This window comes from Monopterus albus, unplaced genomic scaffold (assembly GCF_001952655.1).
Source record: "Monopterus albus unplaced genomic scaffold, M_albus_1.0 scaffold52.1, whole genome shotgun sequence".
Classification (NCBI taxonomy): domain Eukaryota; kingdom Metazoa; phylum Chordata; class Actinopteri; order Synbranchiformes; family Synbranchidae; genus Monopterus; species Monopterus albus.
The window spans coordinates 3508423-3531644 of NW_018127932.1; the positions used below are offsets into that span (position 1 = coordinate 3508423).

Here is a 23222-nt window from a genome sequence, read left to right on the forward strand (position 1 = left end):
CACAGTGGAAAAAGGATGAAGGGAAAGAACAAGAAGCAGAATTGAAAGAAATTTAACAAAAAGAAAATGAACAACCATACCATACCATACCAACTTTATTTATAAAGCACTAAAAACAACCAAAGTGGACCAAAGTGCTGTACATTGCAATAAAACAATATAAATTATAAACCACAAACAACAATATAAAATATAATCAATCAAATGACTAAAATCAACACAAAAATATCAAAATGCCAGGGAAAATAAATGAGTTTTTAAAAGAGACTTAAAAACAGACAGGGTAGAGGCTTGTCTAATGGACAGTGGTAAATCATTCCAGAGTTTAGGACCAGCAACTGCGAAGGCTCGATCGCCTCTAAGCTTACGCTTCGTTCTTGGGACACTCAAGAGAAACTGATTTGCTGACCTCAGAGAGCGTGTGGGTGTATGCCAATGAAGCAAATCAGTTAAGTAGGATGGTGCAGAGCCATGAAGGGATTTAAAAACTGAGAGTAAAATTTTGTAATAGACCCAAAAATGGACAGGTAACCAGTGTAGGGAGGCCAAAAGTTAATGCTCCGGCGACGAGGGAGCGTCTGCCAGAGGTATAAATAAGGAGGAAGGTAATCATTGGGATGCACCTCAACTGTGCGCACAGACAAATGAGTCGCTAATTACCGAATGCAACACAGCTGAGGTGCAGAGCCCACAGGTCGAGAGAGCTGAAAGAAAGGAAGGAAGAGAAAGGTGGAAGAGAGGCAGGTTGTGCCAAGTAGACCTGACATCAGAGGCTTCATGTCAGTTGTGCTCAGACTACACTGTGCTCCCTCTTCCTGTGATGTGTATCTAACTCAGTCCTCCTCCCCTGACAGACCATTTCTCTCCCCATGAATAAGTCTGACAGTCCTTGGTGTTGTTTGTGGCTCCTCCTCATCAAACCTCAAATACATCCTTGCTCCTCACAGAGGAATTACAAAGGCAGACAAAATAAGAATGTGAAAGAAAAGAAAGCCACAGATGTCAACTCTCAATTTATAGTGGAACTTCATTACACACATTTTGCCACCACCCACATAGAAGAGCAAAACAGCAGATTAATAGGATGAAACATTACATATAGTTGAAGTTCCAGTTAACAACAAAGAAGAGGGTAGGAGAGGAAGAAAACAGGAAGGAAAAGGGAAATAAACAGAGTGAAAAAGTAAAATCCAGCACCTCCATTACCACCAGCAACAAAGTGAAAACAAAATGCCCACCAGACCATTTAGATTTAATGTAGTAACCTGTGGTATGACTCAATCTTGTAGAGAACAATAAATGAACAGTACCATTCAGTTTGATCAGCGTCACAGTTGCAGGGGTGTTTGGGGTCCACACAGTTCTCCTGCAGGCTGCAGGCACACTGCTGGCTGCCTGGCGGAGCCCCACCCCAGTGAGTATACACCTGTCCTACACCTGGACCTCCAGCCCACCAGCTGACTGGAGAGCCATCTGAAACACAGACACTTGTGAGGAACTCGTATTCGTTTACCAACTGGCCTTCTCCAGATTCAACCATAAACCTAAGTGTCTAATCTGGATCTTAACACTCACATTAATAATTAACAGCTGGAATCCAGGTGGTGTCACAGAGTGTCAGCAGCTTACCTGGTGTGTGCAGAAGACGGGACTTCCTGCAGTGGTAGGTTAGTTCCTGTTCGCAGTGCGCTGACTGGCTGATGATGGCCACCAGCTGCTCTTCTTCAGATGTGTATTCAAAGTGAGCTGAATGCTGATTCTTTCCTGGTGACGGTCGAACTCTGGTCAGCTCTGTGTTGTTGTGCTGGATCACCATCCATGTCTTGTCCTCTGGTGGTGAGGGCGAGACAGAAGGAACGAGAAAACGATCATTTCTATTGGATTGTATATGGGCAATTCACCTTTAAGATGTCTTAGTCAGAAGGAAAAGAGAGGCAGGATAAAAGTGTTTGTGTGTGTATGTGTCAGGCTGGGGGAGGGGTGGGGGGTTGGGGGAATTACTCTGCATGACTGTGTTTGCATGGCTTACTTTGATGTGTGTCAGCTACCTGTCATGTTGCAGTATATTAGCTGTGGTCTGATGGGTCCGCTGCCATCCACATCGATGTAATAATAGCCCGACGTGTTGCCTTTGTGCTTGTACGCTTCACAGGACTGTTTGTATATTGCTGAGGAGAGAGAGAGAGATCATCATCACTGTCTCCTGGACTTCCCACAGGCTAGAAGGCTTATCTTTTTTTATTCTTTATCAAAATCAAGGAGTGTGAATGGCTAAAGGAGGTAGCATAAAAAAAGCTCAGAGCACCTTCACTGCTTGCTGTTTTGTTGGAAGCTCCAAAGAACTAGTGTCTTTCTCTAAAGTAAGTAGGAAGGAAGTAAGTAAGTAAGCTTTATTTATATAGCACCTTTCATAGATAAAATCACAAAGTGCTTCACAAGGTCAACAGATACAAAAGTAGAACAAACAAAATAACAATATAACAGAAACCTAAAAATAAAATAACAAGCATAAACATATTTAAAACCAAAAATAAAAATCAACTAAAGGCCTGTCTAAAAAAGTGTGTCTTCAACTGCTTCTTAAAACCATCGACAGATTCGGCCATGCGTAAAGACAGGGGCAACACATTCCACAGTCTAGGAGCCACAACCTGAAACAACAGGTCCCCCCAGTCTTCCGGTTTTGGGGACCATCAAGGTGGCCTGACTTGAGGAACGGAGAACACGCTTTGGAAAGTATGGGGTCAATAGATCAGCAATATACTGAGGAGCCTGACCATGAAGTGCTCTAAATGTTAGCACTAAAATTTTAACCTTTCTAGCTCCTTTCATTGACCGCCATCATCTTCATGTTCCTACTCCTCTAAATCCCTGTGTTGCCTTGTTTCCTTTGGACTGAGACTTCTCAGCACTCACATAATAATGATTGCAGAAAAGAGGCTTGATCTCAACCAGACCTGCCACAATGTCTGAAGCAACCTCAAGTTAAAAGTGGCCGTTTATGTTTACGTTTATCTCATTACTGAGTCAGGCCCTTACAGCTGTGACAGGTGGCACCCGTGTAGCCAGTGCTGGAGCAGTTACAGTGGAAGGTGCTCCATGACTGAGTGCAGACGCCTCCATGTTCACAGTGACTGGGAGAACACCTGGGAAAGAGAGACAGAAAGGACTTGATGCCAGCACTCCCTGTAACCCTTCACCCTCATGTTGTAGAGCTATACTCCACAACAGAAAGGGCACTTCTCACAATGCATGGGTTATTCAGTGTAGTTTAAAACAGAAAGTTCATCCTCTTGGGATATTCTCAAGGTATTTTGACTAACCCTTGAAGCCCAATATACCCTGGGCTTTTACAAACAATAACTCCAAAGCAAAGGGTGCAGGTTTTACACAAAAACAAAGACAAAAGATTCAGGTGAAAATACCACAAATCATCATCACCATCATCATGAAGGTAAAGTAACGTTTAACTTATGGTTCAGATTAGTTCTAGAGTTAGTTTCCCTGATGATAAAATACCAAAAACTCCCACTAAAGGTTTTCTGATTTAGCTGGGGTGATTAAAGATAAAAGTAAACAGATTTGTTAATCCACTACTCCAACCTAAACACATTCAACATCCAACTGCTGCCTTTTCTGGCTCTGTACTGTCTCATTCAGCGCTTTAATGAAAGCTTATCATCTGTTTTACTAATTTTTACTCCATGACCGAAAGGCAAAAGTGATATCAGGGTTTTCTTTCATAGTTGGTTTTATCCCAGAATTTGTAGACAAGAATCAAAGTAAACAGCCTTTAACTGAACTGGGTAATCATAACTACTGTACGTGCAGTTAAAAACATTCATGCTGCTGCTGTTGACTCAGACTGTTCCCTTTCACTGCCAGCTCAGTGTAATGAGCAAGCCAAGGAGGAGATGAGGAGGGGGAGAAAAAAATGAGAGGAAAAATAATGGGAGAGATAAATCCAGGAAGGGGAATTAAGATTGAGGGAGGAGTGAAAAAGAGGGAGGAGCATGAAATCACTAAAAGGAGATGAAGGTGAGAATGAATGGAGCTCAGCACTGTCTGGGTAAACATACTGTATTTAGGTGAGGAAATGGGGTCAGCAAGTTGTGACTATGGAGAGATGAAAAGAGAAAGAGAGGAACATGTATTTTTAATCTTTTAGTCTAAAAATTCACTCACAGAAAAAGCCTTACTCAGCAGGCTGTCAGATGGTAAAATGTTTGTTTTTAGCAGCAACAAATCTGCTTTCCTTTCACCTACAAGTCGGGATAGAGGCAGGTGCAGCATTTTATTTATGTCTCTAGTTCATTCATTAGAAGGTCCAGTAGTTTGTTTTTGCCTTAATTATTAACAAACATGCTTATCTTGCATATCATGTTTGTCATGAGCCACTGATAAATTCAGAATACACATGATCAGTCAAGCCTGTGTTTCAGGAGGGTACTTGGCAGGTTGGAGAAATGTAAATCAATTTTTCAATGTGACATTTTATTGAAAGAAAAGCTGCTAGGTGGATATGCATGTGGAATATGTATGCCATTTACTAGGGGGCACTAATGATTTGGAAAAGGTCTAATGTTATGTTCTGGGAGCAATGTGTTATTGCTCACACGTAACATTAAACAGACACAGTGGAGCTCGACTTGACATTTCCACAGTACAGAAAGAAAAAAGGGACATATTAGAGGCCATAGGTTCTCTGGTATTTAAAGACACCCAAACGTTAAGAATATCGATTCTGTCGCTAACATCACCACTGACTGACACTTACCATCAGTGGTGGGAATGGATTTTTCTGTGTACGATATCTGTGATGGGTCAGCAGAATTTTAAAGGCGCATTAACTAAGATTTTACACATTGTCTGACAAATCAAGTGAAAATGGGAGAGGACATGTCTTTCTGCTTTTCTAGCCCCCTCCATGACAGTCTGCTCTCCTCACACCACTGCTGTTATTCAAGCCAATTGTAAGCAGATGCACAAATGAAGTTAAGAATGCACCAAAAGCTTCTTTTGTTGAAGCATTTTTAATTTACTTGTCCATATTAAGAAAGCCGGGGTTTACGACTTGGGTTCAGGGGAAACTCTGTAAACTGTGCTTCACTCACAATAGTGCAAACATTTTTTTTCCATACACTTTTATATGTTTTTCTTCTTTTGTATAGTCTTTCTTGAAGAGAGCAGTGGAACCCAGAACCTCCAAACAACAACTGGAAACAGTTGAAGCAGAAAGCAAACTGACCAAATACTTCTTTTTCAAACCTGCCAATATTTTCTGTATACACTGACAAAAAATATGAGACAAAATATCCAGAATTTTTCCAAACACAATCACACACACAGCCTTCAGAGGGAGACTAACAGGATTTTCAAAGAAACAGTGACAACAAACTCAGATATAGTAACATTATTGCATTCTCTTCACGTGCCCAGTAACACACAAAACAAAGCCTCGCTGGTTAAACAAAGGTACAAATAAATTTTGCATACCATTTACTCTAGTCAGTCTCCCCTGGATAAATATTACCAAACAAATGGTGCATTTATATCTGACCTGTCGATGATACCACACATGTCGATCTGTACATGACTGTAGTTTCCCAGCAGCCTCTGCTGCACCATGATCAAGTCCACCTGTTGGCTGTCCACAGTCAGCACTCGCATGCAGCCCTGGAAATGTTTGAAGGGATTCATACACTCCTGGCTGCTCCCTTCAGTGGGGCATCCTGCACAGGAGATGAAATAACATCAGTCAGTGAATGAACCCACACAGAACAAATCTTGACGTCCAAACTGAGCTGGTCAGAATAACAGCGTCTCAGATTACTGTGAGGTTCAAAAATCCTAAATGACCACACATGATTGTAACATCTCAAGATAATATGCTCTATAACTACACAACAAAACACTTTCTTTCTCTACAGTTGTGATATTTATTTGTTCCTCCCTTTCTTACCACCAAAGAAAAGTTGACCTCCTGCGGTAATAAAAAACGATGGACTGGCGTGAGCAGTGCCTCCTTCATCTCCATCCACTGTGATGGTCAGACGTCCTCGTATGGAGATCAGCTCCACAGAGTGCCACTGACCATCATTCAGAGCTGAACCTGGAGGAAGTACATGAATATACCTTCAGTTGTCTTGATTCTTGATTCTTGATTTCAGTTTTGTCCTTGAATTCATTCACAACAGTTGTTCTTAAACATTCTTGGGTCAAAAACTAGACTCAATATACAGAACGTTGGTTGTTGACTAATTACCAGGGTTTTGTAGGATGTTGTGGGTGAGGATGAGGCTTTAAGATAAGTACTACAAATGTGATAATGTTTTGATCTTGGGAGAGGAATTTGCTCTGAATCCAAATGCCAGAGGTCAGAGTCAGTTACAAATGAATGCTGCTGGAGCTGGAAAGGATTCAGTGTCTTGATGAACTATTAGTAGCCACAATAGATACGTGGCAAACAGAAGGGTTGCACAAATAAAGGGTCTGAAGATAATTTTTTTTTTTTTTTTAGACATTTTGGGGCTGGCATCAAGAAATCAGGTATATTATTTCTTGAAAATTCAGGTCTGTCTAATTGTGAATATGTAAATGAATATGTTTCTTTCCAAGGGCTCAGTTTTCTGCAGAAAGGTATGCCTCTTAATGTTGAGTTACTACATATCACTACTAAACGCACAAGGCAGTTCCTTCCTTGTTTCATGTGTGCTTTGACATTGTGAATGCTGATATGGACCTTAATGAGGTTTACACGAAATGTAAACACGTTGTGTGGAGAAATTAAAGATTAAGTTGGGGGTTAGAGAACGGACTGACCTGTGATGAGCTCCAGTGGTGCTCTGCCAGGCTTGTGGATCTGTAGATGGAGCCTGGCTTTGCTCAGGTACAGCCAGACTGCACCTGCTTGGTTTGGGAGAGCAAAGGTCAGCAACAGCCCCGCCTCGTTCCACGTTCGAAAATGAAGCCCCACTGACATGCCCATAGATGACAGTGCTGTTGCCTCTGGCAACCAGAGGAAGCTCTGGGGGCTGGTGAACGTCATGGCAACAAAAACAGGTTCAGCACAAGAAAAGGTCACATTGCCCTGAGATAAATGGAGAAGAGGAGTGGAAAGAAGATACAGAGAGAGAGAGAGAGAAATTACTACAGCAAAGGAGGGAAAACATGATAATGCGTGAATATGAATTAATTTCCTGGACTGTGTGGCGGCACCCCGATACACAGAGAGCTCATCAATGAGTCTCCTTAAAGAGCTTGAGAGTATTACCATAATGATAATAGCCAGGCTTAGGATAAGCACCAGCAGATCAAACTGAAGGCACCAATGTCACCAAACTGCCTTCTAAGGTCACAGAGGAAGTATGAAGAGGCAGAGAGAAAATGAGAGGAGGGGTGAGTGAGAAATAACACGGCAACTCGATGACCGGGAGCAGCTGCTCACGAGACATGTTAGTGAGTCCACTGCTGGGGCATGTTAGACGCCAGGTTCCCTACTGGGGATACTGGGTTTCTATTTTCAGTGGAGCATGCAACACAGAGACACTTGATCAGATCTAAAAGCTCTTTGTGGGGATGTTAAAGCAAGATACAGTAATGCAGACTAAAAGGAGACTCAGCTGTGACGTACACTGGCTGGACACAATTCAGAAGCACACAGATGCATGCACACACAGAGACACCGCCATGTAATGGTGAGCAGTCACAGTCAAAGGTGAAGTGTAAAGGCGATTCCCATACATCTGAACATTTTAATAAGTGCACTTGAACCATTATAATTTTCCTATTTCAGAAAGTAAGATCAGAGCTGTATATTATGTAATGTCACAGTTTTTACCTCCTTTATTATCATTGTTTCTTTTGACAGTGATGCTGCTCAACAGCAGACACGTAGAGTATGTAGAATATTTTTCAAACCACAACAGTGACAGTGATACATACGGTAAAGTACAATGTTTATGTAGTAATAATGTGCTAAAGCTATTATCTATTAGTTCAGTATCAAGCAGTATTGTTTCCATGGTTACTAGTAAATTAATATTCAGTACCTTGTGCAGCGACTAGATGTTTGAGATGTCTTTCACTACATTTATTTGATAGTTTGTATCTGCAAAGTAGTAAATAAAACTATCAATATAATCAAGAAATAGATTATATTTAAAAGTTTTTATAGATGAAGTTACCAGGTAGTGCTGGATGTACTGTAGATGTACTGTGTACTGTGTACTGCTTACACAATAATACATGAATACCCTTAATCCTTTAATATAATATTCAGCATTTTGAAATGTGTACTTTTAGTTTTGGCACTTTTAATCCTAATATTTGAAGACAGTTTGAATGTAGGACTAGATTTCTACACTGTGGTACAGTATTGCCTCTTTTACTTAAGTACTTCCACCACTGTCAGATAGATGTGAGATACAGCACTAATCCAACTGGAGACATCTCTGTAACATCGATCAAAAGCATTGTCTACTATGGCTGCAGTGCACACGTAGTATGCACTTTTCAGTAGCACATTGTCAGCCAGTTTACCTTCACAGTAACCCGCTGGTCTTTCTGTTTGACAAGGTCTACCAGATTGACTTCACCATAAATAAGGTTTTCCACACAGCCGTGGAAATTTCGGTGTGATTCAGCTGACCTCTGACAGCCAAGGTCCTGGTCTGCTCCCACGATCATCTGTACAGTGAAAACACAAGCATGTCATTTTTTTTAAGGAGCAGGTCTGAATGCACATGTCCTTTTTCTTCTGTCCATGTGCATCCCACACCGACACGCAGACACACCTGGTCATGGTCCCAGTGGGTAAACCTTGGTGGGATCTGCACCCACAGCGTGCTTTTGTCCACAGTGAGGTTGAGGTGATTGCTGTGATGCTCCACTGCGACGTGGTGCCAGTGTTGGTCATCTAACAGGCTGCCCAGCTGCACTGTGTGTCGGCTGTTGGGAGATGAACTCCTGCCTAGCACGGGGGGAGGAAGAAGAGATAAAGCTGTGGTGATAAAGACGAGGATGAGGGAAATTTGAAGGAGAAACTTAACGTCTTTAGGTTTATTTCATTTTAATAAAATAAGTTTCCTCCCCATGTAAAAATAATGTATTTGTTAGTTCTTGAAGATTTTTTCCTAATGTGTTATTCAGGAGAAGAATCCTACTGTCATATATTTGTGTTTTCAACAGGACTCAAGAACATGCAGCTCCTTTCTCCCAGTCTTCTCTGTGAACAAATTGTGCACCATATCCCAGTTTACTCTTCATGAGCCTGTGCTAACCACGGTTTCCAGGGTCTCTAAAGTGGTTCAGTAGTGTCACAGTTTTCCATTGGGGTTCACACCTCAGAAGCAAAGGCAAATCTGCATCTCCAACTGAGAAAAAAAACAAAAAAGCTAAGTGGAACACATAATCAATACTATAAGGAGTAAAGTTCGACAAATGTCAGAGGAGTTTCTGCTGGTTCTCTGCACTCCCTGAGTGTTACTGTAACAAATGTAATTAGTACTTAGTAACTGAATATGAATTACAGTAAATATAGCTTAAAAGAGTAGTCTGTGTACGAAGAGAAAGAATGAGAGAAAGAGGGAGGCAGACAGCCTGAGTGAAATGTGTTCAGTCATCAGTCATCGTTGATCTGTCAGACAGGTACTTGGCAAACTGTAGCAGAGAGAGAGAGACAGGGTGAGAAGAGTGGAGGGTACCTAATCATTATTGATCAGCAGACTGATGTTTGCACATGCCAGAGACAAAAGGATTTAGGGATATGAAAGCAAATTAAAGTGTATTTAGTCATAAAGTGTATTTGTCTCTGTAGTACATTTTAGTGGAGTGTATTAGCTGTGTGAATTATGAGCCGTAGAAACATTTTATTTTCTAATTAACCTATTTATTCTTTGAAGGAAGTGTTTCATTTATTTGCTGCATGTAAATACTGTTATGACAAAGAAAAATGTCAGCATTCTGAACCCCTCATGTGGTTACTACTCTAGGTTTACTGGTCACATGGTCACCTAACAGTAAGAACCTGCTACACAGAAAATCTATATCTCAGTTTTTTTTTCAAGGGAGGACCGTCTCTTTAGGGAGGACAAGGTTGTAAATACAATTTGGTTAAGGTGCAGATACTCTCTGGAAAGCAAAAAGCAGCAACTCAAGGTGCGCTACTGGTTTGAAATTCAGTTAGCTTCACAGTGATAATGTTAGTTCTGTACATTCCCTTCATGTCTCAGGTACTTCAAGAAACTTGGGGAGTTCCCTGTGTGATCTCCAGAATAACTAATGCTTTACCAAGGTCATCTTGAACTCTGTGAGTATCCTTAGGATTGATGGAGCTTCTTTAAGTAATTTTTAAAGGAACTCTCTGAACGTCTCATTTTTATGACCCGAGAAGCTGCTAAAAGCCACTCAAAGCCTTTACTTTTTACAGTGTAGGCTCCTGTGTTCGATCATTCCAGACAATTCCCCAAGGCAATATCACCTAATCATCTGCTGACTGCTTCTGCATTATGGCTCTTCGCTGTGACTCTAAATCTCATTTTGCAGGAGGACCCTGACAGATCTTATCAGATGACAGACTGCTGTAATTGTTTCAGCATTTTCATTTGATTCCTTTTAGCTTCAGTGATTGAGCTGGTAGACACAATAAATCAACACAACCTATGAACCTGCTCACAAGTGCTCCTAAATGAGACTTCTGAAGACTTCCGAGTTTGATGACTTTTAAAAGGCTTAGCTGAAAAGGGACAAACAAGAAGAGCAGTTTTTACCACACTGATATAATTTTTTTTTTGCAAATCCTATAAAAAAAAGCTAAAAAAGTGTAAAATGTCAGCCTCCTATCGTTGGGTATGAGTTGCCAAATTGTCCAAAATAACCTTTGTACTGCTGCGAGAGACAAGCAGACATTTTGAGTGTCTGTCCTGCCATTTGTTTCCACAAAATCAGTCAGTACAATCAGCTGTTTTCAGAAGGAAATCAAAGCTTGATGACTAAGCCATATTTCTACATTTGGAATTGTGTGAGATGTAGAAAAAGCGACTGCATGTACAGTAGGACCACTGGACCTCACAGGCTCTGCAGTTAATCAGTTTGTCATTATGACTCAAACACTGCCTTTGTGTCACTGGACTGTGAACTTGACTCTGCCTTGGCGTGTTCATTCTTGGATGGATGCTGAGTGTTGATTTACAGCTCCACAAGACTGAACACAACTGAGAGACCTTCCAATAAATTGCCATGGACAGAACAGAGTAACATGGTCAGTCAATACTGCAGTATTGAACGCTACACAACGCCCACCATTCACTGTGACAACTGAGCTAACAAACTGCATCTAGAATAGGTCAACATCTGTGTCCAACAGGCATATTTTTTTGTTTTAGTTTTGAATATTTTTCACCTCAAACATATGAGTGCTACAAACACTCAGACCAGAAATCAGGATTCTGTTTCAACTGCTTCTACCTGAAACTCCGAGCTTCACCGGCAGCTACTTCCAGCTCCTTTGGAAATTTGAGCCTCTTCTTTCAGGTCATAAATTAACTTCATGGATAATATAAAATGCTATACTTCAGCAAACTGCAGTGCAAGACTTCAAAAATACATTGTACATAATTTATATCTGGTGGGTTGCATTTTTATTTTATTTGGGAAAGAGCCTCAAGTTTTATCCTTTTGCCTTAATGACACTTTCTTCATTTATTACCTAACAAAAGTACAACCAGAAGGCACTGGAGATCAGTGAGCATTGATCCCTGGTACAGGCTATCCACTTTGGTAAAATGATCCCTGAGAGGGGAAAAAAAGAACTGAGCTGATTTATGTACCAGCAAGCTGCAGAGCTATAAACTGACATTTTGATGAATGTAATTCAGTAAGGAAACTGGAAGCTTTTAGAGTGATTATATAATTTTTAAAAAAAGCCAACAGTTTGGACAGCTCCAGGTAAGCAGTGGAACCAAGTGTCTTCCGTGTGTCTGCTGGTGTTTTTCCATCAGCCTGGGTCAGTCCACTGTAATCGAGCCGGGCTCAGGCGGGCACAGGTTGGCCTCGATTTCCAGCAGCAGGGTGTAATCATGCTGACTCGGGCTCAGCTTGCCCTGCTTCTGCCCAGGCTGAGTGGAGACGCATCAAGACTTGTTATTGGCTGAAATGCTGTGCTAAGGGAAAGGCCTTACACGTTCACTTTTTATTCAGAATTTCACTGCAGCAAGATCTGAAAATGAAGCTTCTCACTTGGTCTTTTGGTGAGGGGGTTCAAATAATGCCTAGCACCAAGCTGGTAACACCACAGCGACACTGTGTCATTTCTCAGAGGCTGGTACCACCCCACATGATCAAGATGCAGAAGATAACCCACGTGCTTTATGGTGCAATGGAAACAGCTTGTCAAGGCTCCGCTGTGCACATCTCGGTTCGGCAGGGCTGACCCATGCTGATGGAAAAACACCACGAGCGCTGAAACCAGCTTAGTGTACACAGAGGATCAAAACCCTCATGATGGGGTGTTTTCATGTGGGGCAGCTTGTATACAGTGACTCAGGGTTACTTTCTCAAAATTCAGCATTTTACAAGTAATGACAGACTCAGATATTCGTCCATGCTCTCTATTTGACAGATGAAGCAGAAGAACTTAACTTGGCACTTACATACCCCGAAATCCATTAGTGTGAAAAAACACAAACAGCAACAAAGTCTGCCTTAGGCCACAACTCAAACAAATCAAAGTGTTGCTTCTGACAACAGCTCCTGCAACCTGAGCGGCAACAAAAAAGCAGATCATAATGCCACACAAATAATCTTATTTCTGCTCTTCAGAGATGGTATCGTGCCTTTCATAACCATTGGTAATGAATGAAGTGAAGTTCAAGCTTTAATTTTAAATACACTTGCACAACAATCACTAAGTTATTTGCATCATCTTAAAGGTTTGTAAGACTTGGAAACATTTGGCAATGGATACAAGAAATGGTTGTGTAATGTGAGGCAGCAACAGTCTGACACTGTGTGTGTGAGGATTTCAGAGTTTTACCTTTTTGGAGGAGCAGGTGAAGCTTTCCTTTCTCTAACTCTAGGGTGAGGCTGAGCTCGCTCCGTCCCTTCGCATGAAGCAGTATCCCGGAGTTCCTCGGCGTTTTAAATTTCAGAGAGATGCTTTCTCTGGTCACGTGCCTTGGCCCGGGACTCAACCTGTAGAGAAGGCTGCTGCAGCCATCCAGGCTCAGCACATCAGAGTCTGAAAAGCAGCAAAACTGCACAGTCTGCAACATTCAATCTGAAACCAAATCATAATACAGTGATGTGCCAAGGCTAACGGAGATATACTGTACATTCAATAAGGCATAAAATAAATGTGAATAATGTAGATTGTCCCAACTATGGGACCAAAGGTTGTGCAGGAGGTGACAAAAACAAATGATCTTTTAGCATGCATCAGATTGTGGGAAGCATCTGTAGAGTTTTCATACCACTCTACAGACAATTATACACCAGCATTACCCATCATGGTGGCGACTGTTGCTGTGCTGATGCCACCGTGTCACTGCTGAAGCCCCAATTTAGAAATGTCAACTGAGAAACATCAGTTATTGCATTCAGTACGCTTGGCCTTTAGTGCTGACAGTAAACGAAACAGTGCCAATTATTCAAAAGTCAAAGCACCAGAAGTGGTTTTCTTTCTCCCTCTTTACCTTTTGGATCAAACTGGGAAGGTTTGCCAGCATCCTTAGAGTCTAATTAAAGCCCATATCTTCTAGCTGAAAGCAGTCCTTAAATCAAACCGAACCGAAAGAGAAGCAGACACTAGCTATTGTTACCAGCAACACTGTTTCAGAGATAATTCGTTTTTACACAGCGGTTACAAAACTCAATCCATTCTGTGTGTTTTAGGTCCCTTATGCTGTGATATCACAGGGTTAATTTATTTGCGTAGCCTGCTTTGCAAATGTCACAACTTCTTTTTAAAAACAACTCAATCATTTCGCTCATGCCCTGTGTCGTTTCCTCGCTGTTATTGCCTTCGTATAAAGAGTTGGACGGTTTGGTTCTTTGTTTTTTTGGATGTAGCTGCATAGATGAATTTGCATGACAAGTCTGTGGAAAAACAGTTTGGGGGCAAAGAAGAACTCATTAACTTTCCACACTGGCTTGACATCTCACAGACATTTAGCTTCTGCCTGTATTCATGTGACACAATGAACCTCTCTGCCAACCAGCAGATGCAAGAAGAGGCAAGCTTTTTGTTACTGTCATTACCACAGCTGTTGTGTCCTCATCTGCCCTCAGTCCTCCTCTTCCCATGCTGCATCTGGTTTTTCAGCCCATTCCTCACCTGCCAAGCAGGATCCAGGTGGGCTCCCACTGTCACACGTGTAGCTTATTCCTGATTGGCCCTGGCCTGCTGCTCCTTTCCCAGCTGCTCCTCCAGTATTATGTGTTTATTGTATACATATAAGGAATGTTTCCATTAATCCTCATGTACATATTCATTCATTCATTTTCTATCGCTTAGTCCCTAAACGGGGTCACGGGGGGGCTGGAGCCAATCCCAGCCGGCAATCGGGCGAAGGCGGGGTACACCCTGGACAGGTCGCCAATCCATCGCAGGGCTCATATTAAAACCTGAAATTCAGCATGCTGCACATACTGCTAGTTTTGAGTTTAACATAAAAGACTGAAAGTAGACATTTGTGCATTTAATCTGTCCCAGATCAAATGGAATTCCTTCCTAAAATTCAAGACTTCTTTAGATGTTGAATCAACAAAACACAGATGATGACTTCTTAAGGATTTAGAAGACTTCTTTTCTGAAACTTGGTTCATCCATAATGGTCACTGATAAAAACATGAGGTGCTGACAGGGACTGTTGTTGGATTGTATAATTCAAATTGTCCTGAATTTGATCAAGAACCAGATTTTTTTCATCCTATTTCATGGTGTGAAACTACTGGCATTGTGTGCCTCTGATGTCATGTTTTCAGTTTATGCCTGTAAATGAAGAGCAAAGAAAAAAGCAAGAACTGACCGTAAGGACATCCATAGGTCTCCAGCCTGAGTCCGATCCGTCCACTGGGATTCCAGTCCAGGGGGATCAGACGGACGTAGCGAGCAATCACTGCATGCTGGAGCTTGTGCTGGACCACGTTGTCTGCATTGCTGTTACCTGGAAAAGCCTGGAAAAACACACGAGCAACAGAAAGTTACCAGTTTTTCTGGCTCTGCATCCATCTGTTGCTTATGAGACACCACAAAGCACCAGCACAGAAATAACACCTTTCCCTTTGGGATCTTTACTGTAGTTATACAGCTAAATAAGTGAAGATGTGCTTTTGTTTTTTATAAAGCTTCTGTGTGAAGCGATATGTAGGATTTTCTTCTTAATGAAGAGAATATTGTGGCGATGGGGTTACATTGCTGGTGATTGGTTTCTCAATCAGGTAGAAAACTAGATTTATGAGGCACTAGGTGTTGATTTATATGTATTACACGCTCTGGTAAACATGTGGCCCATTGAGAATAACATTTATTAACTTCTGCAGTCCTAGAACACATTTCTTTTGTCTTTAAGCTTCACATTTGACTTGATCTCTAGGGCTTTTATCAACTTTCTTTATAAAACACTCCTCTACTTTTGCTATTTGAGTCTTTTTGCAGTGACATAGAATTCAAATAGTTAATTAAACAATATGTTGTTAGGACGCTACATTTCCTAATCTGATATCCACTCACCGGCCACTTTATTAGGTACACCTGTACAGTTCAATACAACACTTCCACCTTTACGAAGCTCAAAACGTTTCAGTTTTTGATGGAAATGTCATAAATGTCTAATTTGAATTACATGTTTACTATTGAGGTCATAGTTAAAGGTGGTGTGGTACTGGACTACATTATATTTAGAGGTGTCTCTATATTTTTTCCCTCCTCAGCTACATACAGAGGAGGGTCAGAATATTAGGAACACCTTTAAATATAATGTAATCCAGTACGACACCGCCTTTAACTATGACCTCAATGGAAACACGCAACTGAATTTATACATTTATGACAGTTTCACCAAAAATTCAAACACTTCAAGCTCCATAAACATAGATGTTAAGGCACAAGTGTTCCACTGAATTGCATAGAATTTTACAGATGTGCCTAGTAAAGTGGCCTGTGAGTGTACATTTTCAACACCATCTGCTCCTTCACACCTTTGTAGCAGGAGTGAAGAGAGGAAGAGATGATAAGAGAAGGGAAGACACTAAGAGAGCAAGAGAACATTACTTACAAATGCTGGCCTCTAAGTTTAAAGGAAAGACGGGTCCTGGCGGAAGTGTGACTGATGAAGCAGCTCAGCAGTCAGTTCTGTTCCACGAAAGCCAGAATAAACTAGAATGTCTAATGTGGAGCTTTAGAAGGACTTTTGAGTCGTGGTGTGGATCCATCCAGATTTATGCGGAGTGTGAAATCAACAAGCCTTTAAGCTGTGAGAAGCCCTTTTGTGTTCTCTCTCTGAAAGAGTCTTAGCCTGGCATTAGTTTTACCCTCGCTGTGAGTCTTACCTCATCCCCATCATCCCTAAACTTGAGCTGTTTGTCACAGCATCACAGTAATAGTGGGAATACTGTGTTTGTAGCAGTAGCTGTGATGCCATACCCTACTGTATGTGCAAGGTGTAAATGAACTTCAATAAACCTGACATGCAGCTTGAATATTTGGTTAGGCATCAGTGGCAAAGCTTGTCTGGAAAACTGACTGTTAATGGACACAGAGCTGCTCTAGTGCGATGCCGCTGTCCACAAATCTTTTGATTATTCATGCAGTTTAGTTTGGTCATTTTACAAACCTGACTCATTAACAAAGGGGGAACAACTAACAATAGGTGATAGTTATTTTGTGATTTATTGTTGGGATAGAGCTTCAGGCCTTTCTAACGAAACTTAAGTATAAAGTATAAAGCCCCTTTGTCTCTCTGCTAGGTCTTTTGTGGTGCCTTACAACTACACTTTTTAATAATGTCACTCAGGACAGTCTATCTAATAATATTGTTTTAAACAGTTTTCCTTTAGGTTGTGTGTGTTACAGCATACATTTCTGACAATTTGAGACATTTTGTGTACTGAGTATCTTTATAATGCTGGTAGCTCCTTTTTAAGATAAGTAAAAAGAGCCCGTTATGAGCTAATGGCACATTCCCATGCAGATGTCAGTACAGTTTTATTACAGCACACTCACCCCTATACTGTCCTCCTGTCGATACTGTTTCCAGTTGTGTCCTGTGTCGCTGAACATCAGCAGGTAGGCCGTCAGCCAATCAGAGCTGCCATAGCGGCCTTGTGTAGCAACAGCAGTGATTTGTGTCCGCTCACCCAAATCGACATCCAACCACTGATACCGGTCTGAACTCAGAGGAGACCAACCTCCAGCTCCTAGACAGAGAGAGGAGGGGGAGACGTTGTGTCTGCATGTCACTTTCTTCCCCATAAAATCATATTTGGGTGAAGCAGAATGAACAAACAGTGACGATAGCATTAATGTTTCTCAAAAGTTGAGAATAAAAATAAATTAAAACATCAACTAATATTCAGGTATATGTAAAAATCTGCTGAATCCTGTGAATAATATCACTGCATTAACAAGAACAAATGCTTTCAGACAAATGCAAATCCATGCAGAATTTTCAGCTGAAAGAAGGCAAATCTTACTAAACTTGTTTCATCAGACCCAAACTTTTCCAAAGTTTAAAAGCCCTGAGCACAAACGCTTTATCAACCTCTGTCTTTGATGTTTAATTTGGACCAGTCAAAAGAGTTTAATCTGTAGCTTAAGGACTGTTCTCCACATAATATAAGCTGCAGCCATGGCGGACGCAGCAAGGTTTATACTGCAAAATAGTGAAAGTGGTAAGGCCTTCATATACTGCAACTTGAGAACCAGGGCAGGTGATGAAAAAATAAAGACATGCTCAGTGATTGAAATTCCACAAGATATGTGTGTGTGTTTCAAAATGTCAAGTCCCAGTGTTTATATTGAAACTCTTGTGAGAACCTTCATTATACAGCATTATGCTCTGCCTAGACCCTAACCCTCGTTACTATATATTACCTTTCTTTGCCATGATGTTTATTTATTCCTTAGCCTCTTTTGCCCTTGGTGTCTAACCCTGAAGGTAGACCATGAGTAGGGCTCTGCAGGAGGGTTTTGTTTCTGTCATGTACGAGGATGCACAGGCATGCACACGGGCAGCTGCCCTTTGTTTCACGCCATTTTACAGATTAACATCTGGTGATGCAAATTAACTCGGCAATGTGCTAGTAAAAGACACTGATTTAACAGCACAGGATTTGAAATTTATAAAACGCTGCAACTATTTGATGAGGAAGGAATGCACCCAACATGTTTGCTACACGTCCAGGATAAAAAACACTGAAGGTGAACATAGCTTTTGTTTATAAGAAATCCGTCTCACTAGCCCTACAGCATCCTCTGAGCGTCTTATCCCATTGATGGCTTTGTTCTCGCCTCAGTCATTGTTGCTGCAATGTCTAACCCCGAGCAGTTTACTCCTAAGTATCTCTTAATTTTATCCCACTGCTACCACCTCCACCATCTCATCCTAAGTGCACAACATTAAAGCTGCCTTTCAGTGGGGGTTCGAAACTGTGCACAGCAGGAGTGGTCAGAGGAAACAATAATCTACCCCTCACAGAAAGCCTCCTGAAGAAGTACAGAATTCATAAAGACAGAAGTAATAATACAATACCACAAAGTCATAACAGGTCACAATTCACACTGATAATGTAACAAAACCAAAAGCAGTGCCTTACTTTTTAAATGGCTGCTCACTTCTGAGTCACTTTGATAACAACCACAGAACGTAATCAGTGTCAGTCCTTTATGGGAAGAGCCACAGATTAGAAACAGAATGATGTCTCTAACAGGGTTCTTTTATTAAGAATGTTTGAATCTGGGCCCTTTGCCAACTGAGCCACTTGGCATCAGTATAGTTACAGTGAAAGACAATGAGGAGCCTTCAGGGAACATCACTGGATGTCCACTTTATACAGCATCTTCTCATATGAACAAGAGGTTTCAACACTTCCACCAAGAAGCACATTAAAGGAATCAGACCCAACTTTCACATGGAAAAACTTAAGTGACTTTGGATTTCTTAAGGATGCTTTTTGTTAAAAGAACTTTATTTACTTTTATAGCCAAAGTTTTTGCAGCAATCATGGTTGGAATACTTCATGCCCATCCAACTGCAGATACATGTAGGAATTTGGTTCCCAAATACAGCACTGCTGTTTTGAACCCAAACTGAAGACTGTGCCCTAGTGTCCGTCTGCATATTTGGAACAGGGGACTGGTAGTTAACATTTATATATAAACTGCTGCAAGTGATGCAGAAATAAATCACATTTTAATCACAGTGCTGGTCGAGCTGTCGGCTTCACCATAAGCAACAAATAAATAAATAAAAAAATTTAAAAAAGCTCATTTGGCCATTTATAAAACAGTTATTCTGACTGACAGACAGGAAGCAAGACAAAAGACAGATACACAGAGTCTGTCAACATCACTAAAAATAAACTGTACAGGGACAAAAAGAGCAGGATCAATGTGATAAAAAACAGTTAGATATTAGAAACATTTTCATTAAGAACACTGTTAGATATTAGAAACATTTTCATTAAGTACTTACAGATTTGATTGTTAAACAATATGCATGATAGTGAGTGTGACAGAATTAGTAACTAATTGCTTGTTAGACTGGTGATAACTTGATAAACATTCATATTGTGCAGCAAATTTTAAAAGAAAGAAAAAAGCATTTTCATTTTGATTCAATTCACTGTATGTCCTCAGGAAATGCCTACAATTTGCAGAGAATGACTAGGTATATAATTTTTCCATTTTATGAGGCCATTTAATGAAAAACCGCCCGCAGTGGTAGAGGCAGAGCAGCAGTTTTGATAAATGGCATTTCTTTTCATAAAGGCAGTGTGATCACTATTTATACTGTAAGTGATTACAACGTTTTCCAAATGATACTGCTGGCAGTAGGTTTTTGTGGATAAATGAGGATAATCTCAGAGTCGTGTATGTTTTGTTTTCAGCTCTTTCACTCTGAAAGTAATTTGTACTGTACTGTTAACAATGCTCCCTAGATTAATGCACAGGTTAACAATGCAACAAGACTATTGTGTGCAGAAGAAGCTAAATTAGCACAGTCATTTTCTTAAACAGAGCTGTGTGTTGCATGACTCTTGGCCCATTTGCTAGTGAATTAACTCTGAATGAAGCGGCTCCTCGGAAGAGGACTAGAGGGGTTGAGGAGCATTAGCAGGGTTTTAATTTATTCACTGGGAACTCAATGGAAAACATCTGGGCTTCTGGAATTACACAGTTATTTTTACATCCAGGGTGCATTTTTTTATATAGTGGGTTCCTTCTAAAACATGGGTTGTTGCTTTCAGAACAGAACCTAATTCATCTTTAAATTTTAATTCAGTCCTAATCTTGGGCAGAAAATTAAGGCGGTATGAGGTGTTACTGATAGTAAAGATGACTGACCAGGAATTACATGAGCTCATTACCAAAACCCTTATGAACCAGAAGAGGCTGCCAGTTTTGCATCAGGGAACTCTCAAAGCTCTCCAACATTTCATCTCAGAAGTTTCACTGGCTCCACAGTTTTTCCTCATGCATGTTCAATATATACTGCATGCAAATCAGTGGAATCTTAATACCATCTCCTAGAAATTCCCTTTATATACAACAAATTATTTGCAACTTTCCCAAATATGTACATTTTAAACTTTTCCCTCATTAACAGAAAACGTAACCTGGATGCAGTTATACTTCCTACAAAACATGGTTGCTGTTGTGGTTTAGTTGTATATCAATGTAATTTCTAGGAGGCAGTGATGATTTGTGTGCACAGTGACATTTATGCACAAGTTCAATAGCATGAAATATGTTTCTAACCAACAGGTGAATGAGAAAATGATGCTGGCAGAGAACTAAAAGTGTTTGTTTATTTTCTTTGACAAATATGCAAAACCAGAAGCACATCTTCAGCATCTCTCTTTTCAGTTTCCGTCTTGTTTAATCACTTCATTTCTTGCCTCTTTGTTTTTCAGTTGTGAAAAAATATATATTTAAAAATGTAGATGCACCTGTACTTCATTTAGAAGCATCTAATGCCCCTCTATGCAGATCAAGCTCAGATTGGCAAACAGACAGAGCAGGCTGACTGCAGTGAAGGAACACAGCGGGTGTGTTCGCTCGCAGCTTTTGCCATCAAACACGTCAAAGAAACTGCAACCTGCAGGCTGTGCTTCCTGCAGTTTCCCCAGCAGTGAAAATGATTAAGATCCTCTGCTGCATTGAAGCCAAAGCCATCACAGCACTTCCATCTGATTCTAGTCTCTGGCGTCAGTGTAAACCAGCCAACTCTTCCTGCAAGAATGGGCCACACACAGGCGTGTTTTCTCAAACGTTCCAAACACAAACATAATTACCTAATAGATTCACCTAAAACAAAGCCAGCAGTAAACACTACTCTGCTCTGGCTTTACCGTTATGTCTGTCTGTCCATCATTCAGCCTTCAAGGTGTCTATCAGTCTCTGTGAATCCAACTGGGACCAGTCTTTGATGCTGTGTGCCATGTGTTCTGCAGGGAAGTGACTCATGAGATGAGCACATCAGAAGAAAACAGAGGGGAGCTTCCTTTTACAGTTCATTTTATCTGCACAACTGGAGGAAAAAAACTGGAGATAGGAAAAAAGTGAGAAGAAGACAATAATTTATTGATGTTAAACTGCTAAATATTATATATGAATAGTAGGGAGTATCTCTGAGGGAGAAATAGAACAGATGGAAAACTACTGTGGCCTTTTGAAATCTACAAGGCAAGGCAGGTTTCTTGTGAACAGTGACATCCAGTTAATGGTGATCAGGCAGTATCATGGCATGAAATGAATTAATCAAGAAAACTTCAACTCTTTAAACATGAGTTGGTAAAGGACAGCTACCACTGAGGGGACTTTGGCCAATGAATGTGCACAAATCCAACCTGCACCAGGGAAATATCCACAGTGGGAAGCCATGTTTAGTCAGGGTGCAGGTGGGAATTGGTCCATCTGTATTTTTGTGAGAATGAAGCTATGAGTCGGTCAAGAGAAAACAGTCACCCCTGGGACCTTTCTCTGGGGGAATAACAGCTGCCTACTCACAGTGCACATCAAGCACCTCACTAAAGCTCCGTTACTGCTGGTTATAATGTGTTTTTATTAATATTACAGCCTTTTATTGAAGCATTGCTGACGTACTGCTACTCTATGGTAGAAACACATAAAAACATAAATATTGTGGAGAAAGTTCTAAAATAATTTATCGCCTGTGTTAATGAATTATGATGCTTTCACTTTCAAGCGAATTAGCATTTCTTAGTCAAACATCCCCTACTGTAGTGAATGTGCTGGTTTGTGTTGTAAAATACCTCACCATGCAGATTTATGTCCCAGAAACCTTTAGAGACATCAGCCATGGTCATTTTTTGTACCGGTTACTGTTACTCACCTTCTCTCCGGTTCAGCTTAGCGAAGCCTGGCCCATGGCTGCCAGACAACTGTGAAGAGCTTCTGAATGATGAGGGCAGTAGATTGGATACCAGTGGACTGTCACACACCTCTGTAAATCACAGAAGAGAAGGGGAAGACGATTTAAAATCATGACATAATTTGCAGGAAACAAGATACCGCTGAAAATTAAGGTCCTGGACCTTTAGCTGCCTCACAATAAAAATGCCCTTTTCAATTTCAGTGCTGAAAATGTGAACATCAAAGATTTACAGAACCCAATCCTCAATTATTAGGCCTTTTATCAGCCTTGTGTAAACAGGCCTTTTGACCCTAATGAGAGCCTAACGCACTGTGACCTCACTGCCTGACAGAGCAGTCACAGTGAAGTCGATCAGACCCAAACCCACAGTGGCAACTCACTGTGCTGATGCTCAGTGTTTTCCATGAGGTATTTTTAAGCACAGCTAACATTTTCACATTCATAGTCTGCCAGTGTTGGCACACTTTTAACACAAAGGCGCACAGAGGACTCAGTGTTATGGCTGCCCTTGGAGTGTCAGCCTAAACTGAGATACTGTGAATCATTAATCTTGTCAATTCTCACATGCAAAGCTCTGTTGGCTTGAGATCTCTATTAACTGGGAAC

At 40.9% G+C, this 23222-nt stretch overlaps 1 protein-coding gene across 1 annotated transcript in view; it reads right to left on the reverse strand.

Moving 5' to 3' along the window:
* Positions 1-23222, reverse strand: part of LOC109961191 (contactin-associated protein-like 4) — a 45045-nt gene that overhangs the window by 13250 nt on the left and 8573 nt on the right. Inside the window, exons 3-15 of the mRNA XM_020601862.1 lie at positions 22575-22685; positions 17222-17415; positions 15027-15174; positions 13034-13237; positions 8796-8971; positions 8542-8688; positions 6823-7090; positions 5963-6112; positions 5561-5732; positions 3040-3146; positions 2049-2168; positions 1630-1830; positions 1311-1473 (exon numbers count right to left, since the gene is read on the reverse strand). Coding sequence (XP_020457518.1) covers positions 1311-1473; positions 1630-1830; positions 2049-2168; positions 3040-3146; positions 5561-5732; positions 5963-6112; positions 6823-7090; positions 8542-8688; positions 8796-8971; positions 13034-13237; positions 15027-15174; positions 17222-17415; positions 22575-22685 — 2161 coding nt within the window. The remainder of the gene's footprint in view (positions 1-1310; positions 1474-1629; positions 1831-2048; positions 2169-3039; positions 3147-5560; positions 5733-5962; positions 6113-6822; positions 7091-8541; positions 8689-8795; positions 8972-13033; positions 13238-15026; positions 15175-17221; positions 17416-22574; positions 22686-23222) is intronic.